Below are 21200 nucleotides of genomic sequence, written 5' to 3'. Positions count from 1 at the left end.
CACACAGCGCCGCGGCTCCTCTGAGGGCAGACTCCACCCCCGGCCCGGGTTACCATGGCGAACGTGCCGACGTCACGCTCAAGGCGGCCGGTATATAAGCGCTGGCCGCGCCGGAGCGCCGAGGAGCTGCTGCGCGTCCGGGGTGACACGTGTGGATTGAGCACGGCCAGGCGCGGAGAAGTACCTCAAATCTGAATTACAGCGATTATCCTTGGAAACTGATCAAGAAGACTACACAAACCCAGCCAACATGGGACTTGGAGTAAGTAATCTTCCAATATTGTATCCGTAGTATTTAACATTTCTAGCACTTCCTAAGCAGTGTTAAGTTGCTGCTTGAGCGGCGCCAAAAACAGCAGATCTAACTCAAACATGTGGTTCTTCCAAAACAACAAAAAAAGGATCTTCCTGACGTTGTGGCTCGATACAAACCGATTCCACATGCCTGCTCGGGTATATGTGACTATCCAGTATAGCGACACCTTGTACTGTTGCTTCTGCAGAATTGGAAGAAATGAACCTCCAGCATCAGCTTAGTTGATCGTAGTTGAACACTCTGTGACTTGGAAAGCTTCATTAATTGGTTTTGATTCCAGTCATTTAATTAACGTTTGTCTGTTAAAGCTAACTTGTGACTTCGCTATCATCGCTGCTGTTTAAAAACAATGAAAGTGGCTATAAATGTGAGTGCAGAATGCAATGAGGCGAAAGTCGCAAGATATCAACAATGCACAACTTCCTCCTCTGGTCTTCCAGAGCCATAGCGTGGCCTGCTGCTTCCACAGCCGAGAAACGGGTCTTGTGACTCGGTCAAACAAATGTAGCAACTTTCTAGTTTTCCAACAACACGTTACAATCATTGCTATAGCAAACTCTTCATTTCGATAAAGACTTACGCGGCAGATTGCTGGTCGGATCTCGGATGTCTGCCTCCGTGTCATTTTCGAGTTGAGGGCACAATCGATGCGTTTAGTGAAAGTAATGCAAGAGCGATAGCCGTGTTTGTCATTCAGACGGCACAATGGTGTCGAGGCAGGCGGTGGTGGCAATGAAAGGGGCGATTGTGTCGGAGGGGAGGGCTGCTGAATAAAACACCGGACGAAAAAGAGGAAAGGGCTAAAAAAAAAAATCAGCTAGAAACTGATAAGGACTACAATGGCTTGCGCCCGTTTGCCGACACGATTGTTAAAAGATTTGTCAAACTATTGCTACTTTGACAAACCCCACCATATGCGGGTCATTTTAAGCAGAGGTAAACCTGTAGCTTTGTTTTCAACTTCCGTAAAGCAGATCGGGGGGAATATCGGCGCAAAGGTGCTGCCAGATTCGCATGCCTTCCATGCCCGCTGCTTCACCTGAACACCAGCTTCTGCAAAGCCGACAGCGTGTCTGCAAGCAGTACTACTTTTGTGTTAGGTTTTGTGTTTAGCCCACATTTTGGTGCTTCGACGTCCTATAAGCAATAGGAGCGCTGAACTATAGTTGTGTGGTAGATCTTCCCACGCAAAACCGAAGTATTGGGTTACCGCTCTACCTGTATAGCCTGCCGAGATTGCACTGTATACGGAAGGCATTACCAGTGAACTCCAACCCCCCCCCCCCCACCGCCCCGAAAATCCTGAACTTCAGTAATCCTAGGTCGTGTTCGTGCTGCGCAGGTTTGCGCAGTTGTGCGCCCTTTTCGCTGCCCCACCAATGGGATCGGTGATGTTGCGCAGATCTGCGGAAGCGGGCGCTTCTGGAACGCGTCTGTAGCTGCACGCGCGTATGGAATGACTCTTGGAATACACGCGAGGCAAATGTAGCCACTGGAAAAATAAAATCTTAAAATGATCGCACGCTTCGTAACTCTGAACATGATAAACGGGTTACATTGTATTAATATTTATCAATAGCACAGTTTGTGTTCAGTACTTATCCCGTTTGTGCGCACCAACTTTCTCCCCCCACTACAAATGTCTTTAGTTATTCTACATTTCTACTCCCATGCTGTGCACTGTTAAATCTCCGGAGTGCCTAATACAAGCTAAACTAGGCAATCATTGTTCCCCCTAAGGTTTTAACATTCTTTCCATTTTAGTCATTTATTAACAATCCCTTTTGTCACTAACCCATCTCTCTAGTATACCATGAAAGTGGACTTCCTTCTACCACTGTGTGCCTGCCAAAATATCTTGCTTGTCTTGGCTTTTACTTGACGCAGACCAGAATTGTATATAGATGGACTGGACACCTCTTGGTGAGGCCTTCATCCAGCAGTGGATCGATCTTGGCTGAGGGTGATGATTGGATCCCTTAATCTCCTGTGTACTACTCCATTTTTAACACAGTATGAATTTAAAGTGCTGTACTAAATATGATGTATTCGAAAACCTGCTAATGTGAAGTCTTTAACCCATTCGTCAGATGTAGAAATTGAGGATTTTAAAGTGTTCAGGTTATATTTTTGGAGGACAATTTCTTGCTAACTTAACTTGTAGTGTACAAAAAAAGCTGTATCTTCAGTGTTGCTTGTATAATGTTCAGTAATGGGAGGAAGTTGTGAATCTTAACCTTCTCTCAATGTTGCAAAAACTGAGGTGTGTGGTGGTTTGTGTTCACTATTCAACATTCTTGTGGAATTAAATCTTAGGAATGTTAAGTGACACTTGTGGGGCAGAAATTGATGAATTTGAACCTTAATTGAATCTTCCCTGTGTGTTAATTTGACCATAGAATAGGTTAAACTGGTAATAATAAAGGTAATGCTTAAATTGGTGAAATGTAAATTAAACTAGTACTATTTTAATATTACACTTATCTGCCATCTTATGCTCAAACTAGAGTGCCACTGGCATCCTTATCACCAACTTGTTTAATTATAACCCAGTTTATCCACTAGTTCTTCAGATGTTATGAATTGCACTTCAGATCCCTGTTCATATAGCACATGATCTGCAGTAGTCTGATTTTCAGTAATGCATAGTTGAGCAATAGGTGAAGGGATGTTGGAATCTTGTTGCCATTCCCTTATTGTAAGTAGAGTCATTGCCTTACTGTAAAATCTACAAGGTCAAACCTCCGGGCAGATTGTCTTCCTCTTCCTAAACTCACAGGAAGGTCTGTAATGGCAGGAAGTGCAAAGCAGTGTCAGGCTCTTGACCATCATTGCTTATGCAATTCATGTAGAGCTGCTCTGGCCAGCGAATTGAGCTCCAAGTAAACTGGCTTTAGAACGGTTTTGTTCAGTTTGAAGCAGTGTCCCCAATGGCTTGCAGAAATATGTAATTCTAGTAAAGGATTTTGTAATTTGGAAATTACTTACCTCTCACTCATTAAATTCAGATGGGTTTGCAGTGCGGTAGGCCTATACTTCAAAGTACAAGAACTGTCAGGTCATTGAACATATTTTTGAAGACTGCTCTTCTGTGATGGCTAGGAAGTTATTCAAGGGCTAGATGCATTATTTTTTTCTCCCTCCTCATGCTTGAATTTGGCTTATTGTATTGTGATTTGTATTATGGATTATTATGTGAGAAATCCAGAAGTATAAAGACTGTTCTGGGTAGCTGGTATTCATTTTGTCACTATTTTAATCGGACATTTAATTAACCGTGAACTTCAGCCTCCCCGTTTTCCATTTGACAACTCGTTATTTGTTTCTGCTGACTGGCTGGGAAAATACAAGCTGATTTGCCAGTAGAGAGGGTGGAAGTCCAGACTTTGAGGTGTGGTGGGGTAATAGTCCATGTAACAGGCCTGCCTCTCATGTTTGACCCTGCTCTCTGGAACTGCAGTGAAATGAGACGGTTTCTAAGATAAGTGAAATCTAGAGCAATTACTAGTGATTGGGGAATACAACATTTATTGAGCACAAGGATTATAAGTTTGTTAGTCTACGCTAGAAAGTGTTCACCAGGCTATAGTGAAACAATTAGGCTAAAACATGTTTGTGTATGAAAATGAAACTGACTGGATGCTAGACAGTTTATAAAAACATGGCATAATAAGCAGGGTTTCATTTAATAAGCATGTTGCATAGAAATAGTATTTTTAGGACTTTCAAAAAAAAATAAAAAATGGTATCCACTAATGCTACCCCAACTAGAACTATAAATGTATCCGTTTTTCCTTGCCCTGTTTAATTGCAGTACAATACCCCACTCTGGTGTGGGCAAAATGTTTAGCAGTGTTGGGTGATTTTTAAATGAAGCAGATTCAGAGCTGTGTATAAATGGTTGGAGGTAGGCAGTGTTAACATGAGCAGTCTTTCTACAAAACTTCTCAAATTGCAAATCACATTGTTAATGGTTTTGCATTGACATTCTCTGAAGGAAACTTAATCTTGCTTCATCCTACCTCTTTGTGTTCGCTGCTACAGAATAGTTCTAAGTTAAACTGTTTTGTTGCAGGAAGGACGAGACAAGTATGAGTTGGCTGCGACATCGGAGCAGGGGGGGAAGAAGGCCAAGAAGGCAAAGAAGGAAAGGGATATGGATGAACTGAAGAAGGAAGTAGACTTGGTAAGGTCCAGTTTGAAGTGCTTTATGACTTGTGCTAAGAATTTGCAACTAGTTTCTTCTGGTGAAAAACTTTATTAGAATGAATACATGGGTTTGAAAATGGCTTTAACAAATGATGGTTCAATGACATCTGCATATTGTAAATATTAAGTTTTAATTTTGTATGGATATCCCTTTACATCTTAAGGAATCACATTTGACATGTTTTTCATCTCGCAAATGATTTCTTGTGCAGGATGATCACAAGCTCACATTGGATGAAATTAATGTGAAGTATGGAACGGATCTCAACCGGGTAAGCTTTTATCAATTTCTGGTTATTGTTGGTTATTTGTAAATTCAAATTGACTTAATGATGGGGGGAGAAACCGTGGTATGATGCTTCTAGTAACAAATTATTAAATGGTATTAATTCTAAACGGTTTACAATTAAGGTTCTTAATGGAAAGCATTTATGTGAAATACTATTTTTTTTTTACTAAATCTAGAACATTGTTTTAATATACATTTTAAGAAAAATGCACTTGCTCTTCCTTTTAACTGTGTGTAGTTGAATTATTTACTATGGTGACTTGCCCAAGGACATCAGTTGAACTTTTATCTGTTTTCTCTTCAGTGTATAGGCAGCCTTATCTTCATGAATTGAGCTGGTTTCCTAGCAACAGCAAAAACCTATTCTCTTTGGGATTTTATTTTTCCAGGAAAATAAGTATTGTAATGTTACCTTGTCCTTGCAACAAAATGCACATCAATATTTCTTGGCTTATGCTTCCACCAATACCATGAGTGCTGGTAACTTAGTATGGTGTTTTTTGTCCTTCTGTAATTCCAGTATTCTCCCTTTGAAGACCCCCTGACATTTACTTCCCCCTTAAAGCTGCTTTCAAAACCCATTTTTTTTTTATATATATATAATATACATTATATAACCAGCAAGGGGGTGGTCTTTAATTTTATTGTTCATTCATACTGGCAAGTGTGTATTCAGTCTTTTTGCATCTGATTTGCATTTCAAAGCTATGGAGATTTTGACCTTTTGTTTTTGTTGTAACTTAATTTATGGTGTACACAATGGATTAATGTATTTTAACTGCTTGAATCATGCAAAACCTTTTATTAGGATTAGTTTGGAGTTGTAAGATGGATTTTAAAGCTTTTGTGGAATGCTGTGATTTTTTTTTTCCATTCTAGACATCCTAAGATGAACTTGAAATGTGGAAAGTGCTAATGAAGCCTGCATTTACTGAGCCATTATATCGCTAAAGTGTCCGGTTATACTTATTAAACTTCTATACAGCCCAGTGTCTCCATTTCGATTCTGGGTCAATGGCTATAGTTTAGTACTTATTTCTTTCCGACTTCTGTTTTTTCAGGGATTAAGTGTTGCCCGTGCTGCTGAGATTCTGTTAAGAGATGGCCCCAATTCTCTCACTCCTCCTCCCACCACTCCAGAATGGGTCAAGTTCTGTAAGCAGATGTTCGGTGGATTCTCCATGCTTCTCTGGACTGGAGCCCTCCTCTGTTTCTTGGCTTATGGAATCCAGTCTGTCATGGAGGAAGAACCTGTTAATGACAATGTAAGCATGTAGATCCATCCAAAGCATACCGTTTCTCATAGCCATTTATGGAAAATAATCAAATTGTCATCCTTATTTTCAGTTATATTTGGGTGTTGTACTTTCTGCTGTCGTCATCGTCACTGGCTGTTTCTCATACTACCAAGAAGCTAAGAGCTCAAAGATCATGGACTCCTTCAAGAACATGGTCCCTCAGGTATTGCTTTGCATATATAATGGAAGGGGGGGTCATAATTTTCATCACTAGTACAGTCCAGTGCATGCATGGGGGTGGGGGGGAGTCCTGCAAATCCTTATTTTAAGTGAAGGGATGTTTCTTAACTGAATGGCAGGAAGAGGTAGAATTGGGTGTTGTCACAAGGAACCATAAAATCAAGCTCAATTGTTTAATTGGAAAGGCTGACTTTTCTCCCCCTTCATAGCAAGCCCTGGTTATCAGAGATGGAGGGAAGAAAAGCATAAATGCACAAGATGTGGTTGTTGGAGACCTGGTTGAAGTAAAGGGAGGAGACCGAATACCTGCTGACTTGAGAGTCATCTCTGCTCAGGGCTGCAAGGTTGGTTTAGCTTGTGTCCAAGCCGAAGTAAATGCATGCCAAGTGGCATTTTCCAAAGTGGCAGAATTGACAATTGTTGTTGCTATGCAGGTTGACAATTCTTCCCTCACTGGGGAGTCTGAGCCTCAGACCAGATCGCCTGAATTCTCCAATGAAAACCCTCTTGAGACCAGGAACATTGCTTTTTTTTCTACCAACTGTGTTGAAGGTAAGCTTTCACGGTTATTGATATGAAACTTACGTATTTTGAGTAATGTATGCTAAAATTTCCAGTGAAGTGTCAAATTGTATGGTTGTCCCACTCCACTTTCTTGGAAAGCATGGGAAGTTATTAACCATTAACCGACTCTCCATACTTTGCTTTATGGCAATTCATATGGAAGGTATTTCTCATAGCCAGTTCTACCAAAATATTACTAAACCAATCCATTAACTTTGGCTCTAGATCACTAGATTTCCTCTTTCTGCTTTTCTCAGGCACCGCTCGTGGCATTGTCATCAACACTGGTGACAGGACTGTGATGGGACGAATTGCTACTCTTGCATCTGGCCTGCAAGTTGGGCGCACTCCTATCTCCATTGAAATTGAGCACTTCATCCATCTCATCACTGGTGTGGCTGTCTTCTTGGGAGTTAGCTTTTTCATCCTGTCGCTGGTCCTTGGCTATACCTGGCTGGAGGCTGTCATCTTCCTCATTGGAATCATTGTGGCCAATGTACCCGAGGGTCTCCTGGCTACCGTCACTGTAAGAATTTAACCGAACAATTGGAAGGACATGGCTACAGCTTACCCTTTTGTTTTCAATCTACATTTTTTTTACTGGTTGTACAGGTCTGAACTTCAGCGTTTTTCCTGCATTGAGGTATTATACCTAACCCTACTCCTTCCCCTCTGCCTTGACAGGTGTGTCTGACTCTCACAGCAAAGCGTATGGCCCGTAAGAACTGCCTTGTGAAGAATCTGGAAGCTGTGGAGACGCTGGGGTCCACCTCCACCATTTGCTCTGATAAGACTGGAACCCTGACTCAGAACAGAATGACTGTGGCCCATATGTGGTTTGATAACCAGATTCATGAAGCTGACACCACTGAAAACCAGAGCGGTAAATTTAACCTCCCCTGCTGCCTCCTTTTGTGGCAGGAAGCCCATTGTATTGAACATTGTGATTAGCACATACAGGATGTGCTGTATATTTACCTTTTTTTTTCCTCCATCTTTTTGCAGGCACCTCCTTTGACAGAAGCTCCCTAACCTGGGCTGCTCTTGCCCGTGTAGCTGGCTTATGCAATCGTGCTGTGTTTCTGTCTTCACAAGACAACGTGCCAATTCTTAAGGTAAACTTGTTCTCCAGTATGGTGTTCTATGCATGTCCATTTATGCAAGTAGTCTCCAGTTATGCAGTTTATTTAAATGTTTATTTTAATTGATTTATCTGGGTCTTCTAAGATTAGGGCTGACCCCAACTGTTCCATAATTTTGTTCACTAGCCAGGACTTTCAAGAGGTTCTGATTTTTTTTTAATTCATACTGATCGGTTTAATTTAACTTGTCTAATTTTAGCTTTGCCAAAACTTACCAGATCTTCTCTTTTGTGAAGAATAAATATAAAGTGTTCTATATGCATTCTTATAGAAAATTACATAATGGAAGATGCAGAATATTTTGGAAATGTTTTAGGAATTTAATCAAACTTAGTTATGGCCTGAATTATTTAGCTCAAGCCTGAAGTTTTGTCTTTGGCTTCTGTTTCCCTTTCACTTCATCAGGCTGTTTTTAAGTATTGTTATTGTTCTTGAATCATAATGTGCACTCCCCAGAGGAAGTGTTTGGCTGGCTGACTGCTTGCCTTCAGGCAGTTACCACTAGTGCAAGCAGCCTGTTCCCTTATTGGTAACAACTTTCCACAGCTTTAACTAAAGAACCTATAACTGACCATCCTTAAACCTATTTTTATTTAACCATAATGGTTAACAAGGTGTCCCTGTAGAAACCAGGTCAAAATCTCGCATCTGAAGAATTGAATAGGATTTTAGATCAAAATATATTTTTAAACTCCACAGAGAGATGTTGCTGGTGATGCCTCGGAGTCTGCCTTGCTGAAATGTATTGAGCTGTGCTGTGGATCTGTGAAAGAGATGAGGGAGCAATACCCTAAAGTGTCAGAAATCCCTTTCAACTCCACTAACAAGTACCAGGTAAAGGACGATTCTGTATAAACTTCTAGCATCAACGTTATGAAGTTCTAGGAATTAATAAAACCAATTTCTTACCCCCCCAGCTTTCTATCCACAAGAACGCAAACCCATCTGAAAGCCGATACCTTCTGGTGATGAAGGGAGCCCCGGAGAGAATTCTTGATCGTTGCTCCACCATTCTGATTCAGGGCAAGGAACAGCCTTTGGATGATGAGATGAAGGATGCTTTTCAGAATGCCTACCTTGAGCTTGGTGGCCTAGGAGAGAGAGTGCTTGGTAATTGCACATTAAATATTTAGGCTAAATGTCTTATTAAACCTGTAGTGGATCTATGTTGGGTGTAAGGCTAGAGGAAATTGAAACATCTGTACAACTATTGATCTGACCTGGATAGTTTTCGGTCAGTTTGTACAACGTAAACATTTGCTTTCATTAGTTTTCTTTCCTCCTGTGAATCTTCACTCTGGCCTGAAGTCTTATGTGCAGAAAGCATATTCTGTCCTAGCTTTGAATCAACTTGGCATCTCTCACCTTTCAGATATGCTAAGATGCTGAAGGCACTAGTTCCTCACTGTGTGCATTTGGTTCTGCTTTTCCTTCGTTTTAGGTTTCTGCCACTTCTTCCTCCCTGATGACCAGTTCACAGAAGGATTTCAGTTTGACATAGATGAGGTGAACTTCCCAACTGAGAATCTGTGTTTCGTTGGCCTGATGTCCATGATTGACCCCCCTCGTGCAGCTGTGCCTGATGCAGTTGGCAAGTGCAGGAGTGCTGGAATTAAGGTACAGCTGTTGTCCTATAAACAATCTCCTCCTCTTAATAATTATTTATTAATTATTGATTTTATTCCTGGTTTTGTCTCAGGTTATCATGGTCACTGGTGACCACCCAATTACAGCCAAGGCTATTGCAAAGGGTGTGGGGATCATCTCTGAGGGCAATGAAACTGTTGAAGACATTGCAGCCCGTCTGAACATCCCGATTAGCGAAGTCAACCCCAGGTGTGATACCAGTGACTTTTTTATTTTTTTTTTATTTATTTTTTTTGGGGTGTTTTTGGTTTTATTACAGAATTATTTTTTTAAATGTGGAACCTGAGAAGTAAAGTTCTTGCAACTAAAAGGTTAAGAATCTCAACTCCTATAATTTGCTTGTTTTGAGATTTGAATCTAAAGATTAACTGCATTTTTGTCTAATCCCATTACTGAGGCCCTCCTCTCTGGCAACTGCCTTCTGCAACACTAATTTTAAGTAGCATTGTATAATAAAGAAAACGTCCCTGACAAACCTGTTGTATACAGTGGGGCTGTATTGGATAACATTAATGAAATAAGTATACTGTATTCAGTCAGATTTGATTTATGCAAGGCAAACCAGAGCAATGAAGCAACAGTGTAGAGTAGATGTTGAATGTTGAATCTGAACCTGTGATGTCATCCAACAGACGTTTGCTGATAGTCTGCTCTCCATGTACTTTGAAATGGTTGAGAATCTTCAACATAGGAGGAAATGAAGAAAACCAGAGCAGGTGTAGGGACAGAGCGATAGAAACTGGTCCTAGCAATGATGGCTGGATAGCATCTGTAAATGGTAATGTTATGAAAGCTGGGGACATTTGACAGAAATGTAGAACTATGCAAGAGCAGTGCTTGATATAATGTCTGAGCAGTTTAGTCCACATATGGCCCTGAAATATTGAGTAATAGGATTCAGAGTTCCAAAATACATCTGTAGCCTCAATGTACATCTTGTTTCAGAGATGCCAAGGCCTGTGTAGTTCATGGCAGTGACCTGAAGGATATGACCCCAGAACAGCTGGCTGAGATCTTGAAACACCACACTGAGATTGTGTTTGCCAGAACTTCTCCACAGCAGAAGCTGATCATTGTGGAAGGCTGTCAGAACCAGGTACAGAACATTATTCTTAGTCCTAGAATTCGGAAACCTGCATTCCAGTTAAATTACTTCCCATTTTATAATTGGAGGTCCCCTCAAGGCTGCTGAAGTTTTTCTCCACTGACAATGTTAATTTCCTAAATAGAAGTTGAGATTTACAGTTCAAAGCTTGTTAATCAACACTTTTCATTTTCAGGGTGCTATTGTAGCTGTGACTGGTGATGGTGTGAATGACTCTCCTGCCCTGAAGAAAGCCGATATTGGTGTTGCCATGGGTATTGCGGGCTCAGATGTGTCCAAACAGGCTGCTGACATGATCCTTCTGGATGACAACTTTGCTTCCATTGTGACTGGTGTAGAAGAAGGTAAAGCAAGTTGATGAAATAGTCTGGAAACTTGTTGGATTATGATTAAATGAATGTAGTATTTTGCAGTGCATTGTTTACACCCCTTACTTCTGTTTTCCATAGGCCGTCTGATCTTTGATAACTTGAAGAAGTCCATTGCCTACACCCTGACCAGTAACATTCCTGAGATCACACCCTTCCTCCTTTTCATCATTGCCAGCATCCCTCTGCCCCTGGGAACAGTCACCATTCTTTGCATTGACTTGGGTACTGACATGGTGAGCATGTGGCTTTGACTTGTAGTATTCAAGAAATCTCCCTATTTTGAAGGTTTAAATAGCGATCAAACTGTATGCATGGTCCAGAATGATGTCATTATCTGTGGGGGGGGTTAATTTGTTACTTTTTTTTTAATCTATGCAAGGTTCCGGCTATCTCCCTGGCTTATGAACAAGCAGAGAGCGACATCATGAAGAGACAGCCCAGAAATCCCAAAACGGACAAACTGGTGAATGAGAGGCTGATCAGTATGGCTTATGGTCAAATTGGTAAGTGTCTTAACTGGTGGCATGTGGGGGCAGTATTTTATGACCAAGCACTAGTTTAAGATTCTCGCTTGGAAGAGGGGAGAAAATTTAGTTCAAGAATAACCAGGAAATTTGTGTCTTCAGGTATGATCCAGGCTCTGGGAGGCTTTTTCACCTATTTTGTCATTCTTGCCGAGAATGGTTTCCTGCCATCAAGACTACTTGGCATCCGTGTTGACTGGGATAATAAATATGTAAATGATGTTGAGGACAGCTATGGACAGCAGTGGGTGAGTATTCTGAACAGTCTTTCTCTGAAACCAGATTAGTTCAGCTAAAGTGATGGAAAAGGGGTGGCCTTTTGTAACTAACCCCTTTTGTATCTTTTTTTTTTTTTATTAGACCTATGAACAGAGAAAGATTGTTGAGTTTACCTGCCACACAGCCTTCTTTACCAGCATTGTGATTGTGCAGTGGACTGACTTGATCATCTGTAAGACGAGGAGGAACTCTGTCTTCCAGCAGGGAATGAAGTACGTATCTTGTAGCCCATCTGCAACAAGAGTAATGAAGCAGAACCTTGTGAATAAAATGAAACCTCCCTAAAACCTGGTTTAAATCTGACATGCAGTAGTTTAGTTTTCTTATGTATTTGCAAAGGAAGGTGGGAGTTAATTTGACTTTTGGCTTTTTTGGAAGCATTTGGCACTATCGACATTTTTATTCCCAGGAACAAGATCCTCATATTTGGATTGTTTGAAGAAACTGCTCTGGCTGCCTTCCTGTCTTACTGCCCTGGAATGGACATTGCCCTCAGAATGTACCCCCTAAAGTAAGTTAATGTTTGTAATTTGTATTAGATAATGGCAATTTTGATGCATAACCTATAAACTTCAAACATTGTGGACTGAACTGTATGTGGGACGTTAAGGTTGGGCCTGTTTACGGGTTTGTTCATAGTATTGCTGATGGACATGATGAGATTTAGGGAAATTCTTTTGATGACCTTACCCACAGTACACTACCTCAGTTGAAGGAATTCTGGAGATCCAACACAATACTAAATGTTAATTGACTTTTTTTTTTTTTTACTTGGTACCCAACATGTATATACAGAATAGTCTGAAACATTGCAATGTCCAAATCCTAAAGCTTTGCGCTTGACTACCGTATACATTTATCGGTTGGAGACCCTGTTGTACATTGTCTCTAGTCAGGTCACTGAGGTGGTTTTAGTCATTTGATGTCAATTCTATTCTTTACTGAGTGATATTGGAGCAATCTATACCCCTTTTTAAATCTTGTTTGACTATTTGAAGTACAAATTTTGTATAGTTAATGTTAACTTTAGGTTTTTAAATTGTGCTGTGCCTTGAGATGCTTCAGTGTATATGGTGCCACTAATTTTGAAATTGAACTGTTTATTTTTTTCCCCCACCCCTCTTTAGACCAAACTGGTGGTTCTGCGCTTTCCCTTACTCCCTCCTTATTTTTATTTATGATGAAATCAGAAAACTTATCCTCCGACGCAGCCCAGGGGGTAAGAATTGTATTTATAGCTTGTTGCAGTAATTTCAAGTAGGTCTACAACTGCTAGTTTCTCATGCCTGTGCTTTAACTGGATTTCCCTGTTAGTAGCTCTTGTATTCTCCATTGTTGGAGAAGGTAGCAGTGAATTTATGTAGAATAATCTTTTAGAGCTAAAGTAGCCTTTTAGCTTTGGTATTGTTTATAACCAGTTCAATTTTAAACTAGTTTTAAGGCTTGTTTTAAAATGCTCCTTATTAACCGCTGAAATGTAGTAGTTCTGAGTTTTGGATTTAAGACCCCCCTCCTCCCCTTCCATTGTTTTTGTTCTTGGGTTAAAACTAATTCTAACTTCCTCATCTGTCTTTTCAGGTTGGGTGGAGAGAGAGACGTACTATTAAACCATCACTGTTCATCACACCATTCCATGCATGATAGTCTTGCTGCTCTGACTTTTAACTTCCGTAACTTCAGATGTGTTTTTTAGAAAACTCCGAGATCTGAGATGGGGAACCAAGACATTCTGTGCCTTTGTTCTGGAGCAGGACCAATTTTATACACGTTTTTAACAGTGTAATAAAAAAAATTTGTCAAGTCTAATTTCGTGTCTGGTGGTTCTTTGGACTAGATAGCTGAAATGAAATGCCAGAAACCCAGGATTCTTCTCTGGGTACTCCCCTTTCCAGGAATTGCCACATGCAACAGTACAGTCTGTCCTCTTCCTCCAACACATGAACAGTTTCTTGTGGAGAGAAGGGTTGCAAAGACATTCTTGAAATGCCAGAAATCTTGTTATGAATGTTATCTTAAATATTGTTTTAAGATTCCTGTTACATTACTAGATTAAACAACCACCTCCTATGATCAGGTCTTGATGCAATTTAACCCAGAAACTTATGCCATTAATGGAAGTATTTCAATGAAACATTCAGACAGGGTTTAGGTCATATAGCAAACCTAAAATGCTGATGGAAATATTCACCTAGTTTTAACGGTAAAGTATAACAAATGTTTGTGTAGGTTTGATTTTACCTGTTCAGTGTTCAAATGAACATGCATGAATGCTTAACTAGGTCAATGCAAATATGAATGTGGCTGGGGAGGGGATTTTGCTTGCATACATTACCAAAGGAACTATAAAACTACTGTTCTACAAATTTTAATGGAACCTGTGACTATATAATGCATAATATATATCTTGCATTTTTTGGATTTAGGTTTCCAAGTGTTGTATCCATGTCCAGAATTGATATGGTTAGCATTTCACTATGATAATAGTGCAGTAACTATAGCAGCTGGAATGACTTGTTTTGCTGCCTGGCAGCTGTTGATTAGTGGGATACGTTTTCAACCTTGGGAAACCATTTAGTATGTACTCTTCACCGATCGAGGGGAAACAATAGGCAGTTTAGCTACTCCACCCTCAGTTTTATATTGTGCTCTATTTTCCATTTCCCCCCACTTAGAAACCGGGTGCTTTTTTTGCATTGATGGTTATTAAATGTGCATCTGGATCCTCCTTGACCCACATATGGCTCAACCTGCTGCGTATGTAGGATTTTTTTTTTTTGTTTTTTGTTTTAATGAGCTGTAGGGAAAGGGGGGTGGGGGATTATGATCCAGGATTTACATTAATATTTAATATGTAATTATGACCTTTTCATTCACTTGTATCTTTTCAGGATACTTATGTGATAATAGTTTTATAAAGATTGCCCAAGACATTTTATGAATGAATTTGGTGAAGCAACAGGTGTCTTAAAGGCATAATTACCTAATGTACCCACAGTATCATGTTATCTGTAGTGAATGTGCCTACACAATATAACTGCCACTAATAACTGATAGCCATGTAAGGTGTAATCCGTAAGGTTTCATGCAACCAGTTGACAGTGGTGGCTCAAATCCAAGTTCTAGTTAATAGCATTTAGTTTTTTTTTTTACTTGCGTTTTCATTTTGAATTATTGATTTGAAACAGGGTTTCTAAAGGTTTTAAGCAGCTTGGACTACAAAATCATGTGTTCTCTGACTGCACATGAGGTTAAATAAGTCACCCCTCCCCAGGTGGGTGGGCACAAGTTCAGAAATGGCTTGGTGAACTGATCAGCCTACACACTTGGGAGATTGCTACTCCTACATAGGGAAGATCAGGTAATGTTTGAGCAATTTGTATGCAGAACAGCAGTTTGCTTTTCTAAAATACACTACAATTTTATTTCTGCTAAACCACTGAAAAGAAAATATTTCTTAATCTTAAAAATAACATTTACAATAACAACAATGCATCTGAATTCATTTTGTATTTCAATCCCTTTAAAACTTTTTTAGAAGATCTGTATAAAAGTTGACCGTCAGTGTTTTTTTTTTTTTTTTTTGATATATATATATACATTCACCTAAAGGATTATTAGGAACACCTGTTCAATTTCTCATTAATGCAATTAGCTAATCAACCAATCACATGGCAGTTGCTTCAATGCATTTAGGGGTGTGGTCCTGGTCAAGACAATCTCCTGAACTCCAAACTGAATGTCTGAATGGGAAAGAAAGGTGATTTAAGCAATTTTGAGCGTGGCATGGTTGTTGGTGCCAGACGGGCCGGTCTGAGTATTTCACAATCTGCTCAGTTACTGGGATTTTCACGCACAACCATTTCTAGGGTTTACAAAGAATGGTGTGAAAAGGGAAAAACATCCAGTATGCGGCAGTCCTGTGGGCGAAAATGCCTTGTTGATGCTAGAGGTCAGAGGAGAATGGGCCGACTGATTCAAGCTGATAGAAGAGCAACTTTGACTGAAATAACCACTCGTTACAACCGAGGTATGCAGCAAAGCAATGGTAATGGTAATGGTGTGGGGGATGTTTTCTTGGCACACTTTAGGCCCCTTAGTGCCAGTTGGGTATCGTTTAAATGCCACGGCCTACCTGAGCATTGTTTCTGACCATGTCCATCCCTTTATGACCACCATGTACCCATCCTCTGATGGCTACTTCCAGCAGGATAATGCACCATGTCACAAAGGTTGAATCATTTCAAATTGGTTTCTTGAACATGACAATGAGTTCACTGTACTAAACTGGCCCCCACAGTCACCAGATCTCAACCCAATAGAGCATCTTTGGGATGTGGTGGAACGGGAGCTTCGTGCCCTGGATGTGCATCCCACAAATCTCCATCAACTGCAAGATGCTATCCTATCAATATGGGCCAAAATTTCTAAAGAATGCTTTCAGCACCTTGTTGAATCAATGCCACGTAGAATTAAGGCAGTTATGAAGGCGAAAGGGGGTCAAACACAGTATTAGTATGGTGTTCCTAATAATCCTTTAGGTGAGTGTATAATGAATCTTGAACATATACAATATGAATATACATCTAAGATCTCTATTGAATTCAGTTTGATATTCTATTTTACCTATGCATTATATTATTTTGTTATCTTTCTAAGATATGACTGGCTTATTTCTTTGGATTTAAATCAAGATCTGACTGGTAGCTACACGAGTCTTGTTACCATTCATTAAGTATTGCTTCCCATACACAGTCACTTAAAAGGTGTGTTTGCATACAAGCAGACACACATTTTCCCGTGATTCTGATCACAGGTATGATTCACAGCACATATGAATACAGATCTGCTGCTTTACCCATCTAGTAATATATTTTGCTGTTCAATTCCTTTATTTATTTGTTTTATTTAAAAGTGTGTATTGATTTTGATTATATGTTTATTGTAGAAAAATAATGCAATTGCATACAATATATTGTAATTAAAATGTAATTGGATCTCTTGCAGCACAAATTACAAACAGCACTTTTTTATCCAAAAGGCATGAAGACCAACTATTCTAAGCAACTGTTATTTTATTTATTTTCTGTGCTTTGAAAGCAAATCATAACAATAAAATCGCTAAATCATTTTAATCAATAGCCTACATTTGTTTCTGCACTTCTTGAATTTGGGTAGAACTGATTTTTTAATTAACACATTTCATTGGTCATTAATTCTCAGTGTTGTAATTTTAGAAACCCTAAGAACTATAATGAAACTTTGAAAGGAAAAAAAAATGTATAATGGGTCTTCTATGTGATGGTGCAAATGTTCTTATTTAATGGTTATGTTAAAAAACCAGTGACCTCTGGAAATCTACAGTGTGAGCTCTAATAGTTTACTTAAAAGTTTAGCCTCTGAATCACATTAGTCATGAAGTTGCTTGTGAGAATTAACCACTGGAGTGAGGTTTTTATTAATGTATTTGTTTTGTCACTGGGGCCTTTGCTTGACATCTGTTGTAGAAAAATCAGCTTCATTGTTTCAAACACAGCCTGAAAAGATAAAATATCTGCACAATAACTGAACAAACTGATTCAGAACCTCTCACCTAAGCAGGAAGAAACCATGGACCAGGTATTGACCGTTATTATTGCAAAATATCTGACACAATTTGAATGTATAGATTAATTAGTGTGAGATTTTGGATTTCAAGTGATCTGCACAGCCCAAACAAGTGTCCAGTCAACTGCTCTAAAGACTACTTACCAGGTTGTGGATTTGTACTTGGGGGAGTGATACCACTCCAGCAGGCATACTTACAACTTACTAACTTGTAGAAACTTGTGAAATATGGACCAATGTAAAGGTTTGTAATTGCTAATGGATAGTATAATGTAAAGCCATGCCTTTGTTTGTTTGTTTAATCGATGACATTAGTAATGTCTAAATAAAATCTGATTTGTTAATATCTTCACAACATACTACCCAAAAATAAATGCAATCTAACCCCTGCTAGAAAAGGTTTGTCAAGAAGCCAGGGAGAAAATAAAATAAAATGACATAACCCTGTAAATATGTATACACTGTAATGTGCCACATGATTTAAATTCCATTCTAAAAGTTGTTTCATATGGTGAAATTTTGATAATGATCGATGGGAACTTCACAAAGTTCAGCTTTGTTCATGGCATTTTATTATCTGTACACCATTCTTGAAAAACTGTTTTTTAAAGTACTGTAAATCTTTGTTCTATGCAAATGTTCTCATAAAGTCTTAAAAAATGGAAATGCTGGTTTTATTTAAACCTAACATTATAATTTTAAACTTCTTTCAAGGGTGGAAATGTTTTTATTTATTAAACAGTGCAATGTGTTGAGTTGGTTCTCAAGATATAGATAACACTTCTAGATAATGCTGTCTTTCATTCAGTATTTGTACAAGAAAGTTCAAGAAAAACAAACAAAAAAACATGTACAGGTGGGAAGCTTTAGTAAACTTGCTCTAGGACATGTAGCCACTCTCTTGAGCACACACCCACACATTCAGGCATGTGCAGTCTTGCTGTAACAGACTTAAATTACATGCTTATTTTTTTATTTTATTTTTTATTGTGGGCAGGGCCGTGGGTAAAATGTCTTTGTCAATTATAATCAATATAACCCATATGTACCAGCATACATACTTTTAAAATGTAAAACCCTACAAATCTTGATTTTTGGTTTCCAGAAAATTGAGCTGATTACATCACAGTGTATAAGGCAGTGGTGTAAGGAATATTGCATGTATATTTTAAGTAATACATGCTTCATTTTAACTGGCTTCAAATAAAACAGACTGTAACATTTATTAGATAGAAACTTCACATTTCTGACTCTAATACCTGACCTAACAGTAATTTATTTAAGCATCTAATTTATTGAAGCAGTTAAGTTGGTAGAAACAGATTTTAAAGTGTTGAACCAGACTGTGAAATGTATGTATGTAGGACATGTTAAAATGTTATTGGTGTTTTATCATTGATCTAAAATAATGTAGCCAGGAAGCAAAACATGCTAAATAAAAAATGTTTTATCATCAATCACTGTACTTTTTGACTTTTTTTTTCTAATGTATGTGATAACTTTGATAGTCGATGTTATGTATCTCCCCCCCCCCCCACCCAGTTTCAAGAATTGTAATCAGTAGAAAACCTGTTTTTCCAAAAAAACAACCAAAACAAATCCCAATAAAATGTGATGTGGTTACCTCCTGTGAGCTGTAACATTAATCAAAATGGATCAGCAAGAAGGTAAGACTAAGTGTGTTTATTACTCATACCTTCAAATTATTGTTAATTCCACTGAGATTTCTTTGGGTTTTAGTGCTCCGGGGAGGTCTGTGTCATTACCAATGAGCTCAATACACAGTGGGAGGTACTGCTCAGGCTAGGTCAGCGTCCCGCTTGTTATGTTTTTTTTTTTCTCTAACATTGCACATTAACACAAACATTTTCATCGACTATGATAATTGTAAACAATTGTAAATGTGTGTTTGCAAGGTTGTTGGAGGTCAAGAAGTGTACATGAACATGTTTCTAGTCAGTGGAGGATTTCCAGGAATTGTCAGATGTACCATGGGAAGGGGGAAAGAGACAGCCCTGAAAACACTGGTACATTATTTTAAAAAGCATACAGTATGATATATTTAAAATGTATATATAAGAGACATCTGCTAATCTTCAACAGTGAGCTTTAACATTTGCTTTCTAAAAACCCCAAAGTCTGTACAACTTTAGGAAATTATTTGTGAACAATAGTAAAAACTCCAAAAGCAACACTAGAAAACCTCCCTTGGTTTTAACAATAAGTCTTTCTAATTCCTGAGAGAAATCTGAATGGCATCCCTCTGGTGACTATTTGTCTACTGCTACTGACTGAGCTGAGGGTTTTTCATTAACCCTTTTCACAACTAACCTCTGCACAAACAAGGATAAGTGAGATACACATTTGTACTAGATCAATTACTTTTGTAACCCTATCCAATTAATTGTATTGTATCAATTAAAGGATTCGAATTTTTCTAATGAAATCTGCATGGCCTTCTTAGCTTCAGTAGGTGTATGTGAATGTAAATTTCAAGAGTGTTTCAAAACTGTTAGTGATTAAACAGAGCATGTGATAATGAGCATATCTGTTCTTTCTGAGCAAGGAAACAAAGGGACTGCTTTCATTATTGGACATAATTTGGACTGTCACTTAACACTTGCAGATTGAAATGTAATCAACGCTTTTGATTATGTGCATATTTAAGGGCTAATTATATAAAAGGGTTAATTTTTGGTGTGAGGTTTCTTGTAAAATCACCCAGAACATGGAAATATAACAATGTCAGTTAAAGTACCTTTAAAGTATATCAAATCCAGTTATTTCTCAAATATTATGTATACTGGAATACATTTAATTAATTTTTATCATCAGAATAGTTATACCTTTCCTACCCTACAGGAAAGCAGTTAGTTATTTAAATCCTCAATGTAAATTAAAATTAGGTAAATTGGTGAGGTGTTTACACCAGAGATCTGCACTAACTGTTTTAAATTACTCATCAAGAGAGAGAATTTAAAATAAATTTGAGCTGGGTGTATTTTTTTAAATCAATCAATCAATCACCACCAATATATTTGGTTTGACCTATGAAGTGAAATTGAAAGGCATAGATGCAGGCAGTAAGTGTTTTAACCAAGACACATTTATAAATGGTGAAAAATCTCAAGAACATTTGATCTGAATCAATGTTTGCAGTTCAGCATTTATGATTGAACTGCAGTTCTTGCAAATAAGAGGAACAAAAAATGCTTATTCTGCGTCTTGTTCTCTCAGCACAAAACAAGAGCCTGCTTTTTTCCTAACTGTGTGCTTGTTTGCTTTGCCAAACCATATTTCCGAGAAACAATGAGCCACCCAATACAGGAAAAGGGCCCTTAGTAGAGCATCAATGCACCATTTAATAAAGGCTTCAATAGGAGATCTGGAACCTCCCATGGAAAATGCAAAATACTAGAGAGAAAATGTAGTCTAGTGACAAATAAATGCAATGCATTATTAGTTTTATTTCTCTTCCTTTTTCTTTGTCTAGCATACAAAATCTAAAACTAAAACAAAACATATCATTAAACTGCTCTTAGTGTAATTAAATAACTTGGGTAAGTAATAAGTTGTGTGCTTAAAACTTAGTTGACATACTCTTGAGCAACTTTTTTTTATAGGAAAATCTACCTCAAAATAAATAAAATATATAAACACACAGATTACCCT

The 21200-nt window shown here is 38.5% G+C and overlaps 1 protein-coding gene across 1 annotated transcript; it reads left to right on the top strand.

Annotated features, from left to right (window-relative positions):
• Positions 1–106: 106 nt before the first annotated feature.
• On the top strand, positions 107–13730 carry LOC136751173 (sodium/potassium-transporting ATPase subunit alpha-1). Its single transcript, XM_066706549.1, has 23 exons — positions 107–262; positions 4392–4502; positions 4738–4797; positions 5876–6079; positions 6162–6275; positions 6502–6636; positions 6727–6844; positions 7114–7382; positions 7541–7739; positions 7862–7971; positions 8698–8832; positions 8916–9108; positions 9440–9615; positions 9698–9834; positions 10591–10741; positions 10926–11094; positions 11200–11354; positions 11501–11624; positions 11748–11893; positions 12006–12136; positions 12334–12435; positions 13052–13143; positions 13503–13730. The coding sequence occupies exons 1-23, from the start codon at positions 251–253 to the stop codon at positions 13529–13531; spliced, it is 3072 nt and encodes a 1023-aa protein (XP_066562646.1). The 5' UTR covers positions 107–250; the 3' UTR covers positions 13532–13730.
• The last annotated feature ends 7470 nt before the right edge of the window (positions 13731–21200 follow it).

This window comes from Amia ocellicauda, chromosome 6 (genome assembly GCF_036373705.1).
Source record: "Amia ocellicauda isolate fAmiCal2 chromosome 6, fAmiCal2.hap1, whole genome shotgun sequence".
NCBI lineage: Eukaryota > Metazoa > Chordata > Actinopteri > Amiiformes > Amiidae > Amia > Amia ocellicauda.
The sequence above is the reverse complement of the archived record's forward strand: the minus strand, read 5'-3'. Positions and strand labels throughout refer to the sequence as shown.

What these genes read in the sequence shown, in the direction of transcription:
- LOC136751173 (XM_066706549.1), top strand. An exon ending in GCAGGAGTGCTGGAATTAAG is followed by an intron (nt 9,616 to 9,697) that starts GTACAGCTGTTG and finishes GTTTTGTCTCAG; the next exon opens with GTTATCATGGTCACTGGTGA. An exon ending in TATGGCTTATGGTCAAATTG is followed by an intron (nt 11,625 to 11,747) that starts GTAAGTGTCTTA and finishes TTGTGTCTTCAG; the next exon opens with GTATGATCCAGGCTCTGGGA.